The 23,255-nt window shown below is 53.2% G+C and overlaps 8 protein-coding genes across 8 annotated transcripts; 5 read left to right on the top strand and 3 right to left on the bottom strand.

Moving 5' to 3' along the window:
- Positions 1 to 302: 302 nt before the first annotated feature.
- Positions 303 to 2,612, top strand: BO82DRAFT_397269 (uncharacterized protein; the record flags this gene model as incomplete). The annotated part of the gene is made up of 1 exon (XM_025638913.1): positions 303 to 2,612. One exon carries the CDS (start codon positions 303 to 305, stop codon positions 2,610 to 2,612), a length of 2,310 nt encoding a protein of 769 aa, XP_025496885.1.
- A 912-nt stretch (positions 2,613 to 3,524) lies between these two features.
- BO82DRAFT_349859 (zinc-binding alcohol dehydrogenase family protein) lies at positions 3,525 to 5,127 on the top strand. The gene is made up of 2 exons (XM_025633987.1): positions 3,525 to 3,898; positions 3,969 to 5,127. The coding sequence occupies exons 1-2, from the start codon at positions 3,559 to 3,561 to the stop codon at positions 4,664 to 4,666; spliced, it is 1,038 nt and encodes a 345-aa protein (XP_025496884.1). The 5' UTR covers positions 3,525 to 3,558; the 3' UTR covers positions 4,667 to 5,127.
- Positions 5,128 to 5,962: 835 nt separating this feature from the next.
- Positions 5,963 to 7,549, top strand: BO82DRAFT_412409 (MFS general substrate transporter; the record flags this gene model as incomplete). Its single annotated transcript, XM_025639834.1, has 5 exons — positions 5,963 to 6,598; positions 6,672 to 6,818; positions 6,924 to 7,082; positions 7,154 to 7,185; positions 7,219 to 7,549. The coding sequence occupies 5 exons, from the start codon at positions 5,963 to 5,965 to the stop codon at positions 7,547 to 7,549; spliced, it is 1,305 nt and encodes a 434-aa protein (XP_025496883.1).
- Positions 7,550 to 7,638: 89 nt separating this feature from the next.
- BO82DRAFT_349858 (SMP-30/gluconolactonase/LRE family protein) lies at positions 7,639 to 8,839 on the bottom strand. Its single transcript, XM_025633986.1, has one exon. It carries the CDS (start codon positions 8,717 to 8,719, stop codon positions 7,715 to 7,717), a length of 1,005 nt encoding a protein of 334 aa, XP_025496882.1. The 5' UTR covers positions 8,720 to 8,839; the 3' UTR covers positions 7,639 to 7,714.
- Positions 8,840 to 10,227: 1,388 nt separating this feature from the next.
- Positions 10,228 to 13,832, top strand: BO82DRAFT_299658 (uncharacterized protein). Its single transcript, XM_025632030.1, has 2 exons — positions 10,228 to 10,699; positions 10,765 to 13,832. The coding sequence occupies exons 1-2, from the start codon at positions 10,481 to 10,483 to the stop codon at positions 13,639 to 13,641; spliced, it is 3,096 nt and encodes a 1,031-aa protein (XP_025496881.1). The 5' UTR covers positions 10,228 to 10,480; the 3' UTR covers positions 13,642 to 13,832.
- Positions 13,833 to 13,853: 21 nt separating this feature from the next.
- BO82DRAFT_50793 (uncharacterized protein) lies at positions 13,854 to 14,687 on the top strand. The gene is made up of 2 exons (XM_025641280.1): positions 13,854 to 14,172; positions 14,239 to 14,687. Exons 1-2 carry the CDS (start codon positions 14,066 to 14,068, stop codon positions 14,618 to 14,620), a joined length of 489 nt encoding a protein of 162 aa, XP_025496880.1. The 5' UTR covers positions 13,854 to 14,065; the 3' UTR covers positions 14,621 to 14,687.
- Positions 14,688 to 15,029: 342 nt separating this feature from the next.
- Positions 15,030 to 16,856, bottom strand: BO82DRAFT_324903 (intradiol ring-cleavage dioxygenase). The gene is made up of 5 exons (XM_025632841.1): positions 16,541 to 16,856; positions 16,328 to 16,483; positions 16,129 to 16,271; positions 15,888 to 16,053; positions 15,030 to 15,774 (listed from the first exon to the last, which is right to left on the bottom strand). Exons 1-5 carry the CDS (start codon positions 16,788 to 16,790, stop codon positions 15,299 to 15,301), a joined length of 1,191 nt encoding a protein of 396 aa, XP_025496879.1. The 5' UTR covers positions 16,791 to 16,856; the 3' UTR covers positions 15,030 to 15,298.
- Positions 16,857 to 19,716: 2,860 nt separating this feature from the next.
- On the bottom strand, positions 19,717 to 21,883 carry BO82DRAFT_50766 (MFS transporter). Its single transcript, XM_025641279.1, has 3 exons — positions 21,333 to 21,883; positions 20,886 to 21,275; positions 19,717 to 20,833 (listed from the first exon to the last, which is right to left on the bottom strand). The coding sequence occupies exons 1-3, from the start codon at positions 21,714 to 21,716 to the stop codon at positions 19,826 to 19,828; spliced, it is 1,782 nt and encodes a 593-aa protein (XP_025496878.1). The 5' UTR covers positions 21,717 to 21,883; the 3' UTR covers positions 19,717 to 19,825.
- Between the last annotated feature and the right edge of the window lie 1,372 nt (positions 21,884 to 23,255).

The following is a 23,255-nucleotide window of genomic DNA, read 5'->3' as shown; positions in this document are numbered from 1 at the left end:
ATCTACGTTAAGAGAACAATGCGACTTCGATAACAATAGGGAACAGACAATCTTCTGCAGTGCTTTGTAGTATCTCCTGCAAAACAACGAACTGATTTGACCCAAGAACAAGGACTAAAGACGAGGACACAGAAAAAGTCCATTCCGGAAGATCAGAATGGAGCCATCCTATACCGCTATCGAGAAGTATATATAAGCCAATAAATCATGATGGAGAGTGATTCTGAGACAACACACCCTGGTCTTGTCCGATCTTGGTTGATACACACACACACTCAAACGCTGAAACGCTAACCGACAAGATGTCTGTTCCAACCCACATTAGCCAGTACACTCAGTACAAGCAGGACACTAACGACGTTGCCGCATGGCTACTGACCGCTCATCCGGACTTCAAGCAGCCCAAGGGGCCCGGCCGATTGAAGGGCAGGGCGCGCAGGGCCGCCAGGGAGGATGCCGAGGCAGGTAGCACAGCACCTCCCCAGGACCCTAAAGAATACACTCTAACTCTTAAGGAGTTTGTAGAGCGGGCGACAAAGATCGTCGCTACTCAACATGTCAAGGCAGTGCCGCGGCTGGTGGCCATCAAACTGCGGCGCTCAATCGTGCGCCGCCGGTACCAGCAGCGGTACTACGAGCACGGCGACGGCGACGCCGACTCCAATGCCAGCCATGCACACTTCACCAGCGTGCTAGAAGATGTAGAGAAAGTTCTCATGCCTCTCCTACCGAAAGAGTTCCAGAAGAAGGCCAGACAAGGGGCGGACGAGGATGATGCTGAAGCAGCGGCGCTGATCAACCGGTTTGAGGCTTTGAAGGTCGAAGAGGTCGCGAACGAGGCCCCGGACAGCCACGCAGCCGCCGACTCCACTGAAGCTTCGCCAACCGTCGCGGTAAACTGCAAGATTGCTGAGGAGGAGGTCAACACCCCGTCTCCCATCTTTGCGCTGGAGCTGTTACTGGAGGATCTGTGGATGGTGACGCACCACGTGCGGGAATCGTGGCAGATGTATCGGGAGGGACGGATGTCGCTCGAGGCCGCATCGGTGGCGACTGAGACGGCTCACCACCTTTTCTACAACACCGAGTGCGAGATCCGGGGAGCTGGCGGGATTGACGATTGTCCAGGCGGTTGGCCAAGTGCAATGTACAAGATCTACATGGCGCGCCAGAAGGCACAGGAACAAGGCGAAACCCAAGGGGAAAGCTCAGGGTTTTTCCAATTCCTCGAAGACCTTATGAACATATGGGAGGCGCTCCTGGTCCTTTTGGACGAGAGGAGAAGCCTGGCTATTTCAGACCTTCTTCATGTCCAGCTGCCAACATGTGACTGGGCCAGAGACGACCGGCACCTGCTCCAGCGGTTGCTCCTCGACGAGGCCATAGTACAGAATCGAATCTTCTCGGCTACCCCCCAAGTAGACTCTCTACCAGGGGTGGACCAGTTCGGGTTGTATTTGTACCACGCGTGTGAGGATAGCGCAGTTTCGTTGACAACGCTTTATCTTACCGTGTTCTACCTGGAGATGCGATTGACCATGGGGTCGGAGAGTGGCAAGGCATGGCCTGAGCTCCGAACCTTCCTGGAGACTACGACGCCGGAGGTCATTCAAGCCGCTCAGCGCTATGGGTATCTCTCCAGTAGAGGTGGGATGTCCAGCAAAGTACTGGAGTGTCAAAACGGTTGGCTGGAACAGGCGGAGATTGTGACCGACGACAGCGGCGCTGACTCCCCTCTCATATCCGCCCGGTCCACCTCGCAAGACCGCGCCCCCTCGCATCGCCGCATCCCTTGGTTCAGCTCCAATCCCTGGCTATGCGGACGGCTGTTGATTATCTACAAGACTCTCGCTTACGAGCTTGGCCTCTATTGGTCCAATTGTGCCCCAACCCCCCTCGTAGTATGCCACCTCTACAACGCGGCAAAGAAGGAAAAAGCCCTGCCAGATGGATGGTCGTGGCCCGGTGTGGAGAGTCTGCTGGATACCTATCCGGAAATGTTCTTTAGCCACCAACGGCCAAGGGCCTGGTCTAACTATTCCCAATCGGTGATGAAGGCCCTAGGTGGCGGGATTGAAACTGTGAGAAGAGAAGGGAGAAGATATGCGGGAAGAAACGCACGAAGAGCCGCGAGAGCAGACCCAGGAAGACACAGTGTAAATCTGACCAAGATATGGCAATTCCCGCAGCGCATTTTCACGCTTGCGGAAATCAAATCCCGCTGGTTTAAAGGCAAGGATGAGTGGACCGCAGATGAGATCACGCGTATTCTGCAGGAGTCTCTGCTGTGCCGAAAGTTTGTGAAATCCACCATCCGCCGCGGGGCCGAGCCAAAGCTGAGTATGGTTGATGCCTTGAGACGGCTGCGAAAGTGTATCAATGTAGAACTGGCAGTTTTAAATGACGAAACCTGGATACAATATCATAATCTCTCTTGGGATATTTGCACCAGGATCGGGACGGAGATCACAGCGGTACGCGAGGACGCACTGGAGCTTGGTTACACAGAAGAGCATAACTTTCTGATTGTGCATACCCTCTTCGAAACCAAAGATCAGAAATTGCTTCAAGAAGCAGCTCGAATTATGCAAGCGGTTGTCTCGGAAGTATGAGCCTCTTACACACAAACGGCACTGCAGGTTATTACAAGTTGACACAGGCCAAAAAAAAAAAGAAAAAAGAAAAAAAGAAAAACAGAAAAACAAGAAAACAAGAACACGAAAAGAAAAATAAGAAAAATAAGCAACTAAACCCCCAAATAGCTTGGACTAATTTAACAATGACATTTAAGATATGCACAATTCATATGCCATCACTCCACAACCACCAGGAACTATAATGGATCCCATCTCTTAGCCTGAAACATGGAAAGGACCATCATAGCTATGATGAACATGAAACATGAACATAGCAGTCAGAAGCAATTAATCATCAAGCGCATGATGGAAACTCTTTTACAAACACTTGCAGGCTCAAGGCCCGTTCTTCGGGAGCTGGAGTAAGAGTGGGTGCGAGGCTTATACCAGTATTGCGTCTGACAAAATTCTCTAAATCCAACTGACTTTTGTCATTCCTTTACGGTTTGGCCATCTCAACCGCCGTCTGACTTCTACTGTCCACCTAGGGTCTAGTTGATGACTTAACAAAAAGTCTTCCGATGGATCTGTTGATGTTGGTTTTGTATACGCTCACCTGTACGTCCGTCCCCTTCCTGCGTTACTGCCGACGTGCCGTTCTGGCGGTAAAGCCATCGGCGCCACAACACTGGTTTCTCTAGAGCCCTAATTCATCAAAGAGCGTGTACTTCGCCCTAAATACATAGCACTATGTTTAAATCTGACCCCAAAGAATGTAGAAGGTGTGGCGGTAAAGCTCACTACACAATATTTATACTGGCATTAGCCTGCACAAAGTTGTTGATGCTTATTCAGAACACCCACCTTCTTACAAATCAGGCTTGGGATCGGCGCAAGCTTCCGGTGATAAAAAAGCGGGCAAATCCTTGCAAATGCACCTCTCCACTTGAACGAGAAGCGAAAGCATTTTCTCTGGGTCACTATGAAGGAAGCTGTCATTGACAAAACAATCACGGTCACAATTCACGATGTGGACATTCCCGTCGTGCAGCCCGGCCAAGTGTTAATCAAGGTTGTGGTCTCTGGTACGAACCCTAAAGACTGGAAAGTGCCAACATGGCGGCCTGAAGCACCGGCCACCAACCAGGGGGACGATATTGCGGGCTACGTGGAGGCAGTGGGCGAAGGCGTGCCGAACTTCCACAAGGGCGATCGAGTGGCTGCCTTCCATCAGATGTTCACCCCGGGGGGCAGCTGGGCGGAGTATGCCATTGCCTGGGCGCATACGACCTTCCATCTGCCTGAGAAAACCAGCTTCGAAGGTATGGAAAACGAGAACTTGAATTCACATTTTGGCATAGGTATTGGAAGAGTATAGCTGACATCCAACAGAGGCCGCCACCATCCCTCTCGCTGCCACAACATCCGCGCTCGGACTCTTCCGACAGTTGGGGCTGCCTCTCCCCTGGAGTCCGGCAACGGAGCCGCTGCCTTTGGTCGTCAATGGCGGTTCTTCAGCGGTCGGAGCTTTCGCCATCAAGCTGGCTTGTCTCTCCAACATCCACCCTATCATCGCGGTGGCCGGCAGGGGCGCCTCGTATGTCGAGACCTTAATTGACCGCTCCAAGGGCGATACGATCATTGACTACCGTGGCGGAGACGACGCGATCCGTGAAAATATCAAAGCCGCTGCTGGTGGCCGGCTAGTTCACTATGCCTTCGATGCGGTATCCGAGAAGGGGTCTTACCAGAACCTCGGCGCCGTGCTAACTGCACCGGCAAAGATCACCGTGGTCTTGCCAGGATGCGAATCCAAGGGCCTTCCAGAAGGAATTCAACTATCAACCACCAGCTGCGGGTCAGTTCATCAGCCTGTAGTTGCAGGAAGCCTGGTCGGGAATGTCGAGTTTGGCGCGGCGATCTTTGCCCTATTTGGCAGGGGTTTGGCCCAGGGATGGTTCGCAGGCCACCCTCATGAGGTGCGCCCCCACGGACTGGCTGGGATTGAGGGGGCAGTGAAAGACTTGCAGGCTGGTAAAGCTTCGGCGGTGAAATATGTCGTGCGTATCGCCGATACACCAGAACTGTAAGAAGTGCGATCAGTTGATCCCGTGAAGGCGGTTAAGCATCTATACGGTACGATTGAGGTTCAATAACGGCTGGATCCGTGGTGCCAGCTTTTGAGGGATAGGTGGAAGACAATAAACAGAGAATCTCGAGACATAAATATATGACAATGGGCAATCAGTGCAAGTATCTCAAATTGTGGATCGTATGGCCGTTCTTATACAAACCACCGCGAAAGACTATTCTTCTCATCTGCGACGACTGGGCCAGGGCATGGGCGGGGCAGTGGTGCATCACAAATCGTTTCTTCCCGGTGTTTATGTGCTCGAGCCCTAAGTATCGGCAGTTTGGCAGGCTGTGACCTTACTGCATATCGATCGGCATAGACTCGATATTGCTGGAAACAGTCGTGGATGCATATCCACGCAATGCTGTTTTTACTCGCGTTGTTACAATAGATAATAAGTCTCGTACAAGTGATCAGTATGATATTAGGGATCTGGGCTACAATGCCGATAATTGGTCAAGGCTTGTTCAACAACTGTTCATTGCAAGACACATATAAACCGGGTATTTCCTGCTTGATAGACTCGGTCACATAGACAAATTTCCTCTCATGCATGCATCGTGCTAGTGCTCCAACACTGCTGGCATTCCAGTCTTTGTGGTACAGTGTGAGAAAATATGGCATAGGGCTTTCTCACGTCTGGGCAGAGGTTCCAGCAGGATGCGGATAACTGCGGGTGCATAGACAACATGTTGAGCTCTAATGCTTTTGGCGTAGTAGACAAAATAGGGGCTTTTCGACGTTCTCCACTCAAAGGCCATCAAGATTTCTCGACAGCAACCCAGCAAGCGGTAGGCGCAGAGGGTGGCAACGTACGTTATGCAATCACCTACCCCGGCAGCCCAAATTGTGTATCACAATGAGCGCATCTACAATCGTCAAGTGATTATCTTCATATCAGAGGCTCCCTTCGTCCGAAGCAAACTTATAATGCCCTGTCTTAGTGTCTAGTAGGCCCCCTCATACACCGCCAACCCCCACTTCGACAAAGCCCCCGCCATGAATATCGGGATAGATCCGCCCATTTAAGGAGGCAAGGACCCCGGGTCTCCACAGGATAACAACTCAGCTTATTTCTGCATAAGTCAAGTTGCATGAGGTCATGCCCCAGCATTAGACTGGCGGAAAAATCTGTCTTAAAGCTCTCAACAACCCGCGTCCCCGTTCTCCATTCCCCTCACAACACACCATTGTATTTTCAGGCCCAAATTCTCTAATTTCAACACTTTGCTCTGCCTCCTGTATCATCGAAATGTTCATGTCAGCCAAAACCCTCCGACTTGCCCAGCGAATACTCATCATTGCTCCCGCATTTATACTTTACGGATACAATCAGGCCGGACTATCTGCCCTTCTCATCCTCTCGGATGTGATCCGTCTCTTCCCACAAATTGATACGGTCAATACCCACGGAGCTCAAGAGACACAGAACTCTACCATCAAAAGGTTGATCAATGGGACTTTGATGTTAGGGGCCCTACTGGGGGCATTGTCATGCTCCGTCCTCGGCGATAAGCTTAGTCGGCGCAAGACTATCTTCGTAGGAGGCTGCTGTGCTGCGGTAGGTCAAATTCTCCAATGCACGGCCTTCTCCCTGGCCCAGTCCACCGTGGGACGCATCATCCTGGGTTTTGGGATAGGCCAGTTCAGTGTCGTTGTGCCAGTGTGGCAGGCTCAAAGCTCTTCTGCGGGTAAACGAGGGCGTCAGGTCATCACCTCAGGCATCTTCATCTGTGTAGGACTTTTCTTGTCCAGCTGGATCAATCTGGGATGTAGCAAGATCACCTCGCCGCCCCTCCAGTGGCGGATCCCGCTCGCTGTCCCAGTCGTCTTCTCACTAGTGATCTGCTTCTCTATCTTCAGCTTGCCGGAATCGCCCCGCTGGCTGGTCCAGCACGGACGGATCTCAAGCTGCCACCGAAGCCCTCGCCGCCCTCAATGACATGCCCAGCGACCACGAGCTGATTCGTCGCGAAGTCTCTCGGATTGATGCCTCCTTTTCGACAGGTCCTACAATCTCCCTGCGGGATGTCTTCCGAAAGAACGACCCGCACCGACTCGGCTACCGTTTCGCCCTGTGCCTCGGTATTCAGACCCTACAACAGCTGGTGGGAGGCAACATGATCTCGATCTACACAACCACCATTTTCCAAGACAACCTGCACCTGCAGGGCGACATCCCAGCCATTGTCGCTGCGAGTGCCCTGCCCTAGAAGTTTCTGTGCTCTTTCCTCTCCTTCGCCGCCGTCGACCGGCTGTATCGCCGCTGGATCCTGGTGACCAGCGGGACGGGTATGTGCTTCTGTATGATCGCCATGGCGGTGGCCATCAGCTTCCTGGCAGCCAACCATGCTGCCTCCATCACGGCGGCTGTTTTCATTTCCTCTTCAATATGGCGTATCCTATTGGCTTCCTGGGTGGCAACTTTCTCTACTGCACGGAGATAGCGCCCGCGCCTCTCCGCGCGGTCATGTCGTCTGTCTCGACCGCCAACCATTGAATGTGGAGCTTCATCATCACCATGGTCACCCCCGTGGCGCTGTCGATCATTAATCGGCGGTATTATGTTGTGTTTGCCTGCACCTGTGCTTGCGTTCCCGTAATCGTGCTGCTTTTCTTCCCCGAGACAATGAATCGTGACTTGGAGCTGATCGACGAGTTGTTCCGGGAGGCGCCTACCATCTGGGAGGTCGTGCCCATGGCTCGGCGATTGCCCCAGCGGGTTAGTCCATCTGCACAGATGAAGAAGGATCGAGAGAAGGCGTTTGAGGCAGAGGGGGCAACCGAGGAGCAGCGAATGGGCTTGAGGCCTACATCATTCACGAGATATATCAGCTGAAGCCCCGCTGGGGTAAATCGGAAAAAGCTCGTGCGAGTTTATCGCATCAACAGAAGGAAGTTTTCTTGCAACTATCATTTCTTGACGATCATCCACCAGAATCTCTATCCCTACCCACATATTTTACCTGGTATACATACATCCACGACACCGTACCACAAGGCCCTATCTCTCTGCATTGTCATCCCCACCCAAAACCCCTTTCCAAAACCACTCCACCACCAAAACCGTCCCCGTCTCACTCTCAACCAGAAACAAAGTCTTTCCCTCGGGTCCCCCAAACGTCAAGTTCGTCATTTTCTTCCCTGCGCCCGCATCCCACCGAATGCGCCACCCGATCTCCCCATCCGGCCGATGCACAAACACTACTCCCAAAGTGGAATGCACGACGAAAATATTCCCCACCACATCCATCGCCATCCCATCTGGCCCACCAATCCCATAGTAGCTAGCGAACCGGCCCACGCGCTGCACGCTCCCGTCCGGATGGAAGGGGACGTACCAAACCGCGTTGTCGCGGGTCATGGCAACGAACACGGCGGACTCGTCGCGGCTCATCACCAGTCCGTTAGGGGAGGGGCCGTTGCCTAACACGCATTCCAGTTTGATATGCGGTTGGCTTGCGAGGTGGTTGCTATTATTTGGTGGAAGGTTGAAGCGAAACACCCGACCCGTCGGATCATGCAAGCCCGTCATGCCTTGGTCGGTGAAGTAGACCGTGCCGGTGGAGGTGACCACCAGATCATTGGGGCCCTTGAGACGTTCGCCGTGGAAGCGCGCGACCAGTGGTGTTGGAACGTCATTTGGGTCTGGATGTGCGGTCGGGTCGAAGGCGAGGATGCCTTGCTTGAAGTCGGCGATGAGGATGCGGTTGGTTGGATGGTGGTAAGCCAGGCCGTTTGGCTCGCCGTCGTAGGCGAGGACGAGTCTCCATTCCCGGGTTTCCACGTCGATCGAGAAGATCCGCCCGTAGGGGATGTCGACAACGAATAAGCGGCGCAGCGAGGGGATGTAGAGGGGCCCCTCGAGGAAGGAGTCGAGCGGGTGGCCGCGCTTCTGGTGCAGACTATGCTCGGATTGCCCACCGGGGCGGCGGTATCGCGAGGGCAGACTCGTCCATTCGGTGGCTTGGATGGTGGTTGAGGTGGTGGGTTGGGATTGGAGAGACATGGACGTGGTTGTGTTGGTATCTGGTATCAGAGGAATAAAATGATGTGCTCTCCTTCAGAATTGATGCTGTAATGCTCTTCCTCTCTCTCCTTCTCGCTCCATCCCTCGGGGCACTTCCGCATCGCAGCGGGTATACCCGAGGGTGGCCGGAACATTCCGCATGTATCGACAATCTTGACGGATGCTTCCCGATTCGACATGTTTGAGGTAGGGCCATGATACACTCACCATCGAGGCAGCCAACAAGGACCAAAATTGTACCCACTCCTCCCTCAACCTCCCCCTAGCCTCCATCAACGCCCGCCCCAGAAGATTCAACCCCCACTCTGCCCGCCACCTCCCCGCACACTCCCTCCCAAACCCCACCCCCCAGGTCCGATCGCGCGGACTCGCCTCGACAATCTCTCGTGTCCCCGTGGCGAGTAACTGTGCGGCGAGGCTGGGGTTCTGGCTGAACTTGAGATAGGTCCCCTCCGCCACAATCGCATGACGCTCCGCCTCTCAGACCGTCTCGTTGAACCCGGGGGCCTGGCGACCTAGGTCCCGTAGCTTGCGGGGGTGCATTTTCCATCCCGTTTGGGGTATCTGGGTCAGAGGGTGGTCGGGGCCGGCGAAGAGGAGTGCTTTGCGGTACATCATGTATCTATATCTCTTGCCTTTGTTAGATCAGGGCTAGTGCCACGACTTGATTTTGATGACTTGAGTATGGAAAGTATGGGAAGTAGGTCTACGCCACTGTTCTGCATTTGCATATGAGGTGTTGTTGTCATTCTTTCAGACGAAAGATGCCGGATACCATTGACCTAGATATGCGTTCTCGTCTTCCAGCCGCCAGAAGTAGACGGGGTCGTTGTGTTCTGTATTAGCTGGGGTCATCTTTTGCTCTCTGTGAGTCCTTTCGCCATGAATGTCTTGGATGTGATGCTTAGGAGTGCTTAGAGGAGCTTTGGGTGTGTTTTGTGTTCCAGCACTCTATCATATTCTATGAGTCATATTCAGGGCGAGCTTGGCTTGGGTGTATGACACGGGACCTAGTCAGAACACATACATAAATTTAGTAGATGATTAGTCGAGGTAGCTTATCTTAGTACTTCTGAGTAGATCTGGTGTTGAAGACTGCCACGGAGGCTCAGTAAAGATCGAAGAAGCTTTGTATACTTGCCATTCGATATATTGCTTTCAAGCTTCAGCTCAGGGTCAAAAATATACAAAGGTCAAAAGTGAGCAGTCTCTTCAACTTCCAACTTCTCTTGCCTCTGTACTCCAGTTATAGCTGGTTACCACTTCATGTCTTGATTCTCGACTTTACTATCCGATGGAGGTAAGAAGGAAGCAAACAGACTGCACCTACAGTGACAATGTTGTTGTTAATCGATGAAATGACCCAAATAGGTTAGAGGGATCCGGAGCGGGGCGCACATCCAATGACGACGTCATCGACCCATTTCCGTCTTTCCTCACTTTCTTCTTCCACTCTTGCTCCATTCTATCTTCCTGTTCACTTGCATCACTTGGTGTGTCTTGGGTTCCTATGCTGAGTGTGGCTCCTTCTGTCGATCACCGGTGGTCTGATTGCTTGGTATAGTTTATTTAAGCCCCATGTGAGCGCCGCTCACCCCGTCGCTCTTGAGCCACAACCCGCAATCCGCCTTTCAGATTCCCGACCGCCATGCGCCAACACACAAGCGATATCTTGCAGCATACTTGCTGAGCTACGGCACGAAACTCACATCCTCCTATAAATACGTACATACATTCGCGATGTCCTTTATCTTTGGACGACGACATTCCGTTGCCTCCACCGCGCCGAACGAGGGAGATGCAGTCCCGCGGGGCAACGGTGGGCGAAGATCATCGGCTCCGGATATCTCGGATCAGAGCCATGGTCTCCGTGCCAAAGGCGTGCTCCATGATATCTTCCACAAACACCACGGCTCTTCCAATTCTGATTCCCCATCGAACCCTGGATCTCCACGTCGGGTAAGGTTCTAGCTCGAGCACTCTAGATATGGTATATATGATCGTGGTAATTAACACTGTTGCAGACAGATAGTCCGCCATCACAGACGTCGGAAAATGCCCTTGCAAGTTCTCATACCCGCCATGACAGCGGCGTACACGAGTCATCGGCTGAACACCCCCAGAGCGCAGGTTCCAAGCCTGGCCAATCGCCGAAACCAGGCCACCACGTGCCATCGCCTCATAAGCACCATTTGACGATGAAAGATGTGGAGGTCATCTTCTCAGGAGCCCCGTATTTCATGCTGGAGAAAGGAAAGCATGACCGCTGGTTCCCGCAAGTCATATTCCCCTTCGATGATCACGACCCTCTCATCCAATGTTTATGGGGTAGAAGACCTCTTCCCCATGCCTCTTACACCTTGTGCACCCTGCATGCGCATCTGCCAGTGCCGGACGACTGGGTCATCGAAGGCGATGTCCCGGCTCATCTGGGTAACTGGAAACGAAGCGATGCGCCCAGGCGAGCGACCTTCGACGTAGGGGTACAGGAAATTCCCAATATGCTGGCGATGCATGGACGGGATCCGGGGACGGTCGGGTTCCGCTATTTCCTGGAGCTTCCCGTGGCCGACGCCGCCCGCTATCCGGGTCCGGGGGTACCAAGGCCTTCATCAGACTACTTACATCTATCGAGCTTGCCAGCAACCGAGTCATTCGAGTTGTTGGAGCGTTACGGCCAACCGTACGCCCTTTGCTCGGATGGTACTGTCCACGATCGCAAGAAACTGTTGCGAGAGGGGCCGAACTTCTGGAAGAAAATTGGTGTCCGCGACATCGATCTACAGGTCTTGGTGCAGCGATTGCAGACATTGAAGCACCTGCGCTACGAGATCCTGCATGGAGATCGACCGAAGACGATACTCGACATTGAAGGGACACGTGAGCTCTATAATGAACTCTTCACCAAGTTCCTCTACCCGCCAGTACGTTATCTCATTGCCGACATGGGCGATCCGCACAGTCTGAAGGTCCAGATCAAGGCCTTGACCGTCGTGCTGGCCACGCCGGGCGCATGGCTGGATTTCAGCCTCATCGATTGGCGACTGCATATCGGTCAGCTGCTGTGGGAGCAGTCACCGCACATGGACGGCGACTTCATCGACATTTCGGCGTCGGATAAGCCATGGGTGCATTCGACCCTCGAGCGCAAGTGGTTTTTGGTCCAGATGCAGCTTGCTGCCGAGCTCCTGATGCGTTTGGACGCGACTGTCCGCGTCGGGATGCTTCAAGAATCGAAAGATATCAACATTTCGCTACGCGATATCTATGAGTTTGACCGTTTGCGAAACGGTAAGCTGAACTGGGATCTGGTCGTCGTACGGCGATTTATGGACAGCTTCGATCTTGATTATCAGCTCGAGGATGGCAGCACTAGTCCAGAAAGTCTCGAGGAAGCCGGCCATTCACACGAGAAACATCACCATCGGTCTTTCTTCTCGAGTATCACTCACCATTCGTCTCCGGCCACCCCTCACAATGAGTCAGCCTGGAGATGTCATCTGATGCCCAATCATGTGATGCAGCAACTCAAAGGTCTGTTTGTCTTCGCCGATAACCTAGACTGGCCGCGCTTGGACGATTTTAAGGAGACCCTCAGGTCAAAGCTTGATGGAGATCAAAATGGGCAAATCATCAAGGACATCTTTACCAACCCGGAACTTAATAATATCCCAGCAGGGTACCAGATACCCCTTTTGCGGAAAGCCATGTATAGCAGAAACTCTTATCGACGTCTCTTGCTTCTACACCATACGGGTGATGACAGCAATCATAATCACCTTGGCGGTTGGGCCACCAGAAGCTGGCTGTCCGGCTTTGTGATCCCTGGCTCCTCCATCAGCCACTTACTCATCAGTACCATCCTGGAAAATGATCCCGACGCCATGGCCAAATTAGGGCCGGTTGTCAATCTTTACGGTGGCTTTGCTTATGACGGACGGAGCTGGTGGAGCAAAGAATGCATTGTGGGCAGGGTGATGGCTTGTTTGGAAGGGACCAAAGTATGCTTGGCATGGCAAGCTAGCCCGATTCTGCCCACCGACTCGGAGACCTCTCAACCTCTGGTCGATACTTGGTTCGAGGTGGAAACCAAAGAACCGCAGGACAGACCTGGAAAACCGAGGATCAAGCAGGGATCCAAGCTGTCCCTGGAATCCACACCCCTGGGCCCCGGGGACTTGACCAGCGGCGCCTTCAGCATGCCCCTCGACGACCAAAGCGACTGCTCCGTGAAACTGAAGATCGCCTTCGAGGAGTTGACATTCCAGGTCAAAGCCCAGCAACCCCCATCCGCCGAGCATCCGATCACGGTGGTCGAGCAGGCCACTGCGCGCTATTCTCTATCCTCTGACACGGCCGCCGCCCCCGCCACACAGCTCTCGTTCCCATTGAAGTATAACGTACAGTTTATCTCCTCCCATGAATGCCGCCCGCCGGGCGGCATGATCACCAGTCCCCACGCTCAGAACGCCACGAGCAGCAGTAGCGGGAGCAGTAGGAATCAACCCAATCAACGATCATCATCCCCGTTCAGCGCCTCGTCAGACCGCCACCGTCACCACCGTCTCCCGGGCCACCCGCTGCATTGCCGCTACGCCTACCGCTGGGTCGACCTGCCCTCCCTGGCGGAAGAATTCTCGGCGTCGGACCACATTCGATCGGCCTTCGACCCGGAGGAGACCATGATCCTGGACGCGCGCGGCTCCCGCGAAAAGGAGGCCTTCGCCCGCGCGTGGTGCGCCTCGGTGGGGTATCATGCTATCGTCGGCCGCGCGGGTCGGACGTGTCTCTCGTGTTGTATCCGGGAGGCGCGCGCGTTGCAGGTCAAGGTCGTCATCCGCACGGGCGACGGGCCTATCACTCCGACTTCATCTGTCCATGTACTTTATGGGGGTGAATAGGTGTTTTACCCGGGCTTGGTTAGGGCTGGTTTTGGATAACTGAGATTTGAGTGTTGATTTGTCGGCCTGTTGCATAATCTCTTCACGGATATCATTCCCAACTCACTTGGTTGGGCTTTCTGCTCAGCTTTCTGGATACGATCTACCATTTTGCCGCAGACGGGAGACAAGAGTGAGATTCCTTTTTTGGCAAAAAAAAAAAGAAAAACAGAAAAAAAAAAAAAAAAAAACAAAAAGAGAAAAAATCGAGGGAGAAAAACCACCTCCTGCGCGTTAGTATTCCTTCTCTTGACCGGTCATGGGTTGACGGACAGGATGATGTAGGTTTTCGTCCTTTGTTTTGGTAATTGGCCATAATCGCGAGTGTTCGAAGGCCGCTCTTTCCTTCGAACTGGAACTGGAACGGAACCTGAATAATTGAATAATGTATCTGAACTCGGGAAATGCCAAGGCAACTTACCTTCAACCAGTGGTTCTTTGTATGTATCTATCCCCTCCCTCCTTTCAAGCAGTAGAAGACCACAAGCAATGGTATAAGCACCCTGGAAACTTCCATGCAACCAAACTAGCAGAGATTCTGAATTCGGTCCTCCCTAGGTCAACGTCCTCAAGCTGTCACCCCTCCCGCCCTGACCGTGGCTCCCTGCCGTCGACCAACCGGCGAAACCCTTTGTCGGTCGTAGTCCCTTTTCATCATATTGTCCCTCCCCTCATGCCGGACACTTTCCCCTTAACTCAAAACCTGGTGCCCGCAGGGAAGTTTTACTCGGCTGAGCTTTCCGAAGGCCTATCGACGCAATCGGATTTGTCAATCTCCGTGGCTGAACCTAAAGTTTATGTATACAGATACGTCAGTTCACATGCGGTGAGTCCAAAACCGGGTTTCCGGTTTTTGGCAAAGGTCCCAGGGGCTTTGCATGCTGTTGTTTGGTCTCTCCTGCGACCTAAAGGACTCGCTCGCCGCTTTGTAAAGTTATGATGGATGGGAAGTCGGATCTTGATTAAGAGTTGTGTCACAATGTCAGTTCTTCTCTCGTTCTTCTTTTCTCGTTTTTGTTTCTTTTTTTTTTTTTTTTTCCTTTTTTTTGACAGTTACAATCATCGTTAACATCCAATTCACGGAAAATCACTCACACAAAAATACAACTATGTTTAAGAGAAGGTTCTCCGACACACCAGGCGGAGAGATCTGCTGAACAGCATTTCGTTCTGAAAATCGTGATGTACAGCACCGCGTGGGAGGCTGGGTTAAGGTCGGATTGGTGATTGGCTGTCGGTGTATAAGCGCAGTATCCTTTCCCTGTACCGTGGAGCTCCCTTTACCTAGCAGTGAGTGATGTATACATAAACAAACAGCATCGGGATATTCCGTTCTACACGATGGTCAACCGGATTTCAACAATGTAGGACAATATATCTAGTACAATATATTCAAAAATCTCAATCATCCATATGACAACAGATGAAGGGAGTAAAACGAAGCGAATTGAACAACAGCAACAACAACAACAACCCTCAAAACCAACCCCCAGCACTCGGCATCTTCCTCTCCTCCCCTCCTCCACAAAACAACTAAACCGCAACAAACAACCAACAGAAACCGACATGCTCACTACGCACCCCCGCTTCCCCCACCACAAGCACAAACTACCGCTCCTCAAGGCCGACCACCCTGTCCCTCGCCCTGGCCGGGAGCACCCGAGCTTTGCCCACCAGGCGCACTTCCACTTCCACTGCCGGAACCGCTGCCACCACTGCTACCACCACCCGAAGAAGAATCATTCTCCACGCCGCCATCAGCGGTGTAGTAAGCGGCGGGGGTGATGCTCGACGACTCATCGGAGTCGATGGCCAGGGAGATCCACCCGAACACACCGTCGCTGATGGAGTCGCCCAGCAGCACGTACTCGACGAAGGGGTCGATGGTGTCGGCCTCCTCGGAGAGGATGGAGTCGTTGGCGTTGGTGGTCAGCTCCTGGGTGTTGGTGCTGTAGGGAGAGGTGGCCTCGACCTCGGTGATCAGGTCCTGGTCGAAGAACAGCTGGCCCACGTGGTTGGCTGTCGTGCTGTACAGGCCCGTCAGGGTGTCGTTGGCATTGGTCGTGGTGGTGGTGTTGGGGTTGTGGCTTAGGACTTTTGAGCGGGGTTAGTTAGTATGTTGGCGGGTATGTGGGGAAGGGAGATTGGGGGGCTGGGTTGAGGGGAGCTTGAAGCAGAGGTCAGGGGGCTGGAACAGGCAAACTCACCGTGGATATGAGTCGCGCGGCTGGTGTAGTGGCCCGGGAAGATGGTCTGGAATTGCACCACGCCCGAGTCGTCGGTTTGCTGGATGCCGCGCAGGAAGGTCGCGTCCAGGTTGGTGGCGTCGTTGGAGTTGCCGTTGCCGCTGGCTTGGATGCCGGAGTAGACGCCCTGTGATGCTGGAAGTTAGTATACTGTGTCTTTCTGTGGTCAGGCGGAAAGGGCAAGGGGTTAGGGAAAACGTACGGTGGCGTTGCAGTGCCAGAAGTCAATGTAGACATCCGGAACCGGGTCGCAGGTGCTGCTGTCCACCAGCTGGATGTCCAGGTACAGGGGGACACCCTCCTGGGAATCGACAATGTCGCTGCGGATCAATTCGCCGGTGACGTCTGATGTTATTGTCAGTTGGATGGTCCCTCAATTGGTACAACGCAGGGAGACTCACAGTAAGGACCCTGGGTGACGTCCGGGCCGAGCACACAGCTGGCGTTGGAGGCGAACAAGGTATCATAGTCCTGGGTGTTCTCGGTCACATCCAACGAAGACAGGTGGGAGGTGTTGAGGATAGTGGTCAGGTCGCGGGCCTTGAGGGGAGGTGCGCCTGTTGAGTGTGTGTGAGCATGCTTTGCTCGTGAGTGTAGGATGGGGTCATGCGTACGAGTGGACAATCCCTTGCGACGACGCAGAGAATCCAGCGTCGCCTGGCGACGCGCGATGTTGCTGCTCTCGTGGCCACGGGCCTTGAGCTTGCTAGCACACTGGCTCAGGCCACGAGCGTGCATGGGAGCACGCTTCAAGAAGGCAGCACGCTCAGCGGCTTCAGCGCGCACGTCGTGGCCTGGATGGGCAGAGGTCATGCCGGCTAGACCAGCTAGGCCGGCAATCACGGTAGCAGTAACGCGAACCATATTGACGAGAGGTGCAATTCACAAAGAGAGGAGAGTGAGTGAGTGAGCGGAAGAAGGAATGTGGATGCTGTTGTTGTCTTGTCTCATGAGTTGCAGCAGCCAACACAAGCTTTTATACCCTCTGTCCTCCTCTTCTCAACCTCGGAGTGGCACGGATACTGGCAGTTCCTCCGTGATGCTGCCGCTGCCAACCTCAGCTGACGCAAGCCATTTCGACCGACCCCCGTCCTGCGCAGTGAACATGATAACAGTTGACAGGGATTTAGCACACGCAGGTCGCAAACAAGCAAGTTAGCCAGCAAGCTAGCTAGCTTCAAAGCTGGCACAATTGCTGTTAGACCCGCCGGCGGGGACGACCCCCCGCCAAGACATCACCACTTTGGAGGCTAGAAAACCTCAGAAATCTAATCGATTGCCTCATCCGCTGCTTCTCCATGGAATCTACGCAGAGATCTCAAAGGAACGGGCCAGACCCGTTATCCATCGGGGTAGGATCATCGGCCGCTGACGACGCGGCCGGGATCCACCCTCTCGCGCTTCTGGCACAACAAATCCACTTACTCTCACAGGACGAGGGTCCGTTTCGTAAGCGGATAGCAGACAGGCATGCTTAAAATTGACGAGACTGGGATTGGTCGACGAACAAATTTCGGGGTTCAGCCACATGTCTCATCAAGTGGACGGCTAGATTGAGGTAGCGGAAGATGGACCCTGCAGTATGTACAGTACTATATCTTCGGCCGGCGATGTCAGGGCTCTGGTGCTAAATCGAAGCAAACAGGATTACCCACCCTTGCCAAAAGGAAATTTTCGCTCTTGAATCCTAGCCAACTATCAATAGAAGTATAACATCTCTATCATTCCACCTACAGAAGAACCTACTCCATCCTTCAACCAGTCGAGCGGTATCCAAGATCTACAGCGCACGAAAATCATCTCAGAAAGAAAAGAAGCAAACAACAGATAAGAAAAATAAGCATAACCATAAAGTTTGAAACACACCCAACCATCGACGACCCTTTTCCCTGACCCCAACTAACCAGCAGTTCTCCACCAGCTTACGCCATCTTCTGCCAGCCGGAGCAACCCCTAGGGGCCCTAGGGCTAGTCCCCTTCACCCTAACGCTCTTGGCAATGCACCGGGCGGATTCGGATCCCCCCCCGCCAAGCCTTTTCTCTTCCCCTCCCGCCGGAGCTGAGTAATTTGCCCCGTCTTATTTGTGGAATATCCTCGGTTTTTGGACATGATCTGCACAGGTACACGTACTGTGTACGAGTTGGTCACGTACATATTGTTTCTCTACTGACGAGAAAAGACATTATCTGTTCTCGGCAGGGCGGAGCAATTAGTGTTATGCACTGTACCCTGTACCAAAGAGCCAGATTGTGCAAGCATCCTGGGGGTTTAGGGTTATGAGTCAGCGGGAAGTCTATATTCCAGTGACGTTGGCTCTGTGGTTCGGAGTGTTTCATTGGAAGCTGGGAGGTCAGCGGACATGGCTTGGGTGGACTGTTGCTGGGATGTGAGCGTGGTTAGAAGCACACAATATGTAGATGCTCCGAGACCTGGATTTGCGTGGTAATCATTGTGTCATTGTGTTGGGATTTCGGATATATTTCTTGGATCAGAAAAAAGGACATGCATACCGGTGCAGGTAATGCTTGTCTTTTGTCTGCCATCACTTCTTGAGGGATGAAAAGTGGAAGAATTGGAGTCAAACAGGATCCCATCCTAGCCGAGGCAGGACGTTCAGTCGACCCTGATTTGGAGTCATCGGGTGTCCCACCTTCGACCTGACGAAGGGGACAAAACCAAAACGGCATCTAGAAACGGGAGACCTGCCGAAGACTTGGCGCATCCTTGACTATATTCAACACATTATACGCGCAATCAAGAGCTAGGGTCGAATCGGGCCAGTGAAGCAATCAACTGCGGATATGCTTGGTTCTGTGACCAGAAGCCCTTGGGACGCGAGAATTGGAGCTTCATCGGCTATCCCCGAGGCATACTTCAAGGCCAGGGTGTAGGTTCACGGGAGAGTTCTCATCTCTGGAATTTGCAAGTGAGGGATTAAGAATGGTTCTGACCTGAGTCCCGTGCCAGAACTCACAATCGGCTGTCTCCCCGCAATAAAGATATGCCTCAGCAGCAGGAAAAAGCCAGAAAGGAAGTCCCCATCTTCACCTTCGTGTCTCGTCCCTTGCTACATTCGGCTTTTCTTCAACGGTGCCACACCGTTCTATCATCGTCGCAAAGCGAACTCAGCTTCCCAGTGTATCAGTCGTGTCCAGCTTTCCAAGTGAGTAGCAAAGTAGAGTAGGTGCTAGCATGGACTTTGACGGTGGGAAGTAATGTGCACCGCCTCGGGTACTGTAGACCGTGATGCCACTAGACAAATCCAACATCATAAAGTGAACAGACTGCTCCCTCGTAACCGTTTATACACCTTGCTCCTGGTTCGGAGTGATAAGCCTCGTTCCACGGCCTGGGTTTGATGAATTATTCACATGTTCGGGCTTCCTCTACTCGTATACAGCCCTCCACGATGATTATGTCGCCATTTAGTGAAAGGTTCCATGAGCCCGAGTCCTGAAGGCTATACATACGTTGCTCGGTAGCGCCCAGCGAGATGAGAAGGTTCCCAGTGCCACATTATTTATAGCAGTTGAAACAGTCAGTACACTCAACTACAAGCACCTACAATTCTAAAATTGACCGTGTTCAAACCAGGATAAACGATTCGAACTAACTAACTGAATGAACCTAGGGAGAAGAGGGAGCTAGTGCTGAAGTCGACTTTCTACACGTACCCTTTTGACAAGAGGAACTGGGTGCGATTACTGCGGTCTGACCTTATAGGGCCATCACCCACCGTGAGACGGAAGCGCTACGCCGACCCAGCACAGCGAAACAGAACCAGACCAAGTGAAATAGCCTCTTTTTTCTAGCAGGATGGCTATATATGCCGCAATGATCATATGTATATTTTATTGACCAACAAAATATGTACCCACACAACCTACTGAACCCCGCCTCAGCCAGCAGCATAAGGACTCATCTTCCGCAGCCGCTCCCCGAACCGCCACAACAAAAGCGGCGCGGGGATCCCCAGCCCAATCGACACGAACGCCAACAGACTATTGCCCCACCCATACCCAAGCGCCTGGTACATGTAGCTCGCGAACAGGGGGAACCCGAAGCCGGCGAGCGAGCGCATGCAGGCCACGGCGGCCAGAGCACTGGCCGCGAAGCGCGTGTACGAGTCGACGATGTAGGTCTGCACGCACTGGAAGGTGATGATGTTGCCCAGCCCGTACAGCATCGCGCCGATGTTAGGCGCGATCCAGTGGCGGTGCGTCTCAGCCGTCCAGCCGTAGATGAACAGCCCGGCGGGGACGAGCACGGCGCCGAGGTACAGCAGCGGGACGCGGAATTCGGGCCGCCCGACGCCGCCGTTGCGGGCTTTGAGGCGGCGGTAGATGCGGTCGTTGAGCGGGGCACAGAGCTGGGAGCCCAGCCAGAAGCCCAAGCCAAGCGAGATGTAGTTCAGCCCGCCGATGCCGGTAGATTCGTGGTAGTACTCCGGGCTAGTCCACAGGGTGGGGAACGTCGCGAGCACGAGGTACATGGTTCCGTAGATGTAGGCCAGGTACAGAGCCAGCAGTTGCACGATGGGTTGCGTACCCAGGAGTCGGAACGGACGCATCAAAGCGCTCCGCATCACTTCGCCTAGTGTGCGGTTGGCGCGTTCGTGTTCAGTCTGGAAGGCTTCGTCGGAGGTCTCTTCACGCAAGCGTTGGGCGCGTTTGCGTAGAATCACCGGGGCGTAAGTCTCGCGGAGATAGAAGAGACCAGCGAATTGTATCATGGCGTCAGCGATGGAGGTTGCGTAGAACACCCAGCGCCATGTGGTGTTTTCGGCGATGAATCCACCTGCAATGGGGCCGACTGCTGGACCGAGGAGCGGAGCTAGACTGTAGATAGCGACACTTTTGCCTCGCTCTTCGGGTCTGAAGCAGTCGGAGAGTACACCACCGCCAATCTAGCACGTGATTAGCGACAAAAGTGATCTCCAGTCACAGTGCAGCACTCACTGCTAACGGGGCACTTCCGCCCAGGCCGGCCAGAAATCGGAAGACGATCATCTGGGCCTTGTTCTTCGAGAAGCCGCAACAGATGTTGAAGACGAGGTAAAAGAGGTTGGCGAGTTGCAGCACAATCACCCGCCCATAGATCTCCGATAGCGGACCCAGGAACAGCGGGCCGACCGCGTACGCCAGCACAAACACGGACAGCGTCATGCTGAGGGTCACCTCGTCCGTGATGTGAAAGTCCGACCCGATGGCCGTCAACGCGGGTGCCACCATCGACGACGACACCGGCGAGATGAAAGTGAAGCATGATACCGTGACCACGGCCGCCCACTTCTTCTTCATTGGCCAATTCTTCGGATTGTCGGGGTCATCGGGCCCATTCCAAGTCACCTGGTAAGAGAGGCGTCAATTATCTCAATCAAGAAACAACACGAGGGCAGCACATACCAGCTTCGGATCATTTTCGGACCGTGCTGTCCTGGATTTCTCCAACGCCGGCGCAGGCGACGGGCCAGCGGCTTCCAGGTCGCGATCTCGCTCATTCACAATACCACCGCGGACCTCCACAACTGGCTCGGCGCTCTTCTCCCCATCTTCATCAGAGTCCGTCTCTAGCGCATGGTCACTGTGATAGACGGACTGATCATCCAGATGTTTTCCCGAATGAACCCCATCAATCTGTGCCGTGCTCTGCCTGGAACTAGACCGCCGGAAAGATCCAAACCTATATGGACGTTGTGACTGGGTGCCTGGCTCGGTGCTGGACGAGGAGGACGAGGATCTCGACCGCGTAGATCTACTCGACTCGGATGGTGCAGCGGGTCTGGACATTACCACCAGGTAAACTCACCCACACATATCAGGGTGTATTGCTTGGCGGCCAAGAGAGCAGAAGAGGACAGAAGAAAGCTTGGCTCAAGGGGGGAAAAGAGGGAAGATTCGAGAAGCACACCAAGAGGGCTGGCCGCAACAGATCTGGGGATACTCCATTTTTATAAGCCCTGTCAAAGGAGATCTAAAAACCCCGACAGTGGAAAAAAAGGATTCGGCGGCCCAATTGGCAGCTACGCAGGAAGCAAGCAAGTAGTGTGCGGTGATAACAGACAGATTAAGCCCGGTGATGAGTTTTTGCGACAGAAGTCCATGATTGTGTATCTCTGATTGGCTACGGAGTGGTGGAGTGACTGTTTCCAGGCAAAAGGTGGAGAATGCGTTGCACCCGTGGCGGCCTGGCCCGAGGCGATGCTGGCCGAAACAGGCTAGAAACTGGGAATGATAAGAGTCTGCGTGGTTGCGGTGACTGCTGGCTTCGTTGGTCATATGTACGTCGATATGATCGAAGGGTGGGGGGGACCAATTGATAAGAAAGAGCGAAAGGAATGAGTCGCAAACAGGGAATCGGAAAGGTTTTGGCGAAATGGATCGAAGCATGCTGGATGAATGCGGCGATTCGGAACTCGGCGCAATGTCACGTGGTAGATTCTCCTCCTGTCTTCAGCGAAGACACCGCTACTCTCACCGCCTCCACTGTCAGGCAGAAAAGTGAGCTGACACGTTTTCCATTACGTCATGTTCATCTGCATTGAACACGCACAAAGAGGTTTAATTATTTTGTTAGCATGTTTTACATATTCAGTTCTTCAATCCTCTCTAGCACAGCCTGTCTTCCCTAAAGACAAAGCTATGGTGTCGAACAGCTGTCTCAAAAAGAAGGGCTGTAATCAAAATTCCGACCTCGAGGCACCCAAGCGCATCTATATATTTTCAGGGACTAAGGCAGCCAACAAGAGGCAGGCAGGCACTCCCAAACCACCACCATCACTTCACCGGTTTCTTCTACTCGAGCTACAAGAAATCATCAGCACATCGGAATGTCATAACTAGCATGACCCTGTACATCTACCAAGGTGCTTTGAGGAAACAAAAGTTTTTTGCCCCCCCTTTCCCCCTGGGTGGATCTGTGACTAGAGATAAGCACAGGACATGCCAGGTGTACTGGACGAAGCTATATGTCCTTATGGCATGGGAATCCCACTGGAAACTTTGGTTCGACACATCCGGGGGATATACCAATTTGTCGAAAACAATGCAGAATCTTTCCACCTGGAAGATCGACTATGATAAGTCGTGCGCGCAGTAGGCCCTATCCCAAACGTCACAAAAGAGGCGTGTCACAAGTATGGAAGTACATACCGGGAGACTGGCAAACTTAGCTACAATCAAGCGAATGCGATCCGAGTGGCTTGAAGCCCTGAGCTCTGGGAGAGATGCATTGTTTCCTATGTGTAAAATGATTGGGCACAGGGTTTAAATTGGACTCCACTAGTGATTGGATCGATTTGCTGTAGGGCAGCATCCCAACGAGATATA

Source organism: Aspergillus uvarum (assembly GCF_003184745.1).
Source record: "Aspergillus uvarum CBS 121591 unplaced genomic scaffold BO82scaffold_2, whole genome shotgun sequence".
NCBI lineage: Eukaryota > Fungi > Ascomycota > Eurotiomycetes > Eurotiales > Aspergillaceae > Aspergillus > Aspergillus uvarum.
Note: the sequence above shows the minus strand (reverse complement) of the source record. Positions and strands in the feature narration are given on the sequence as shown.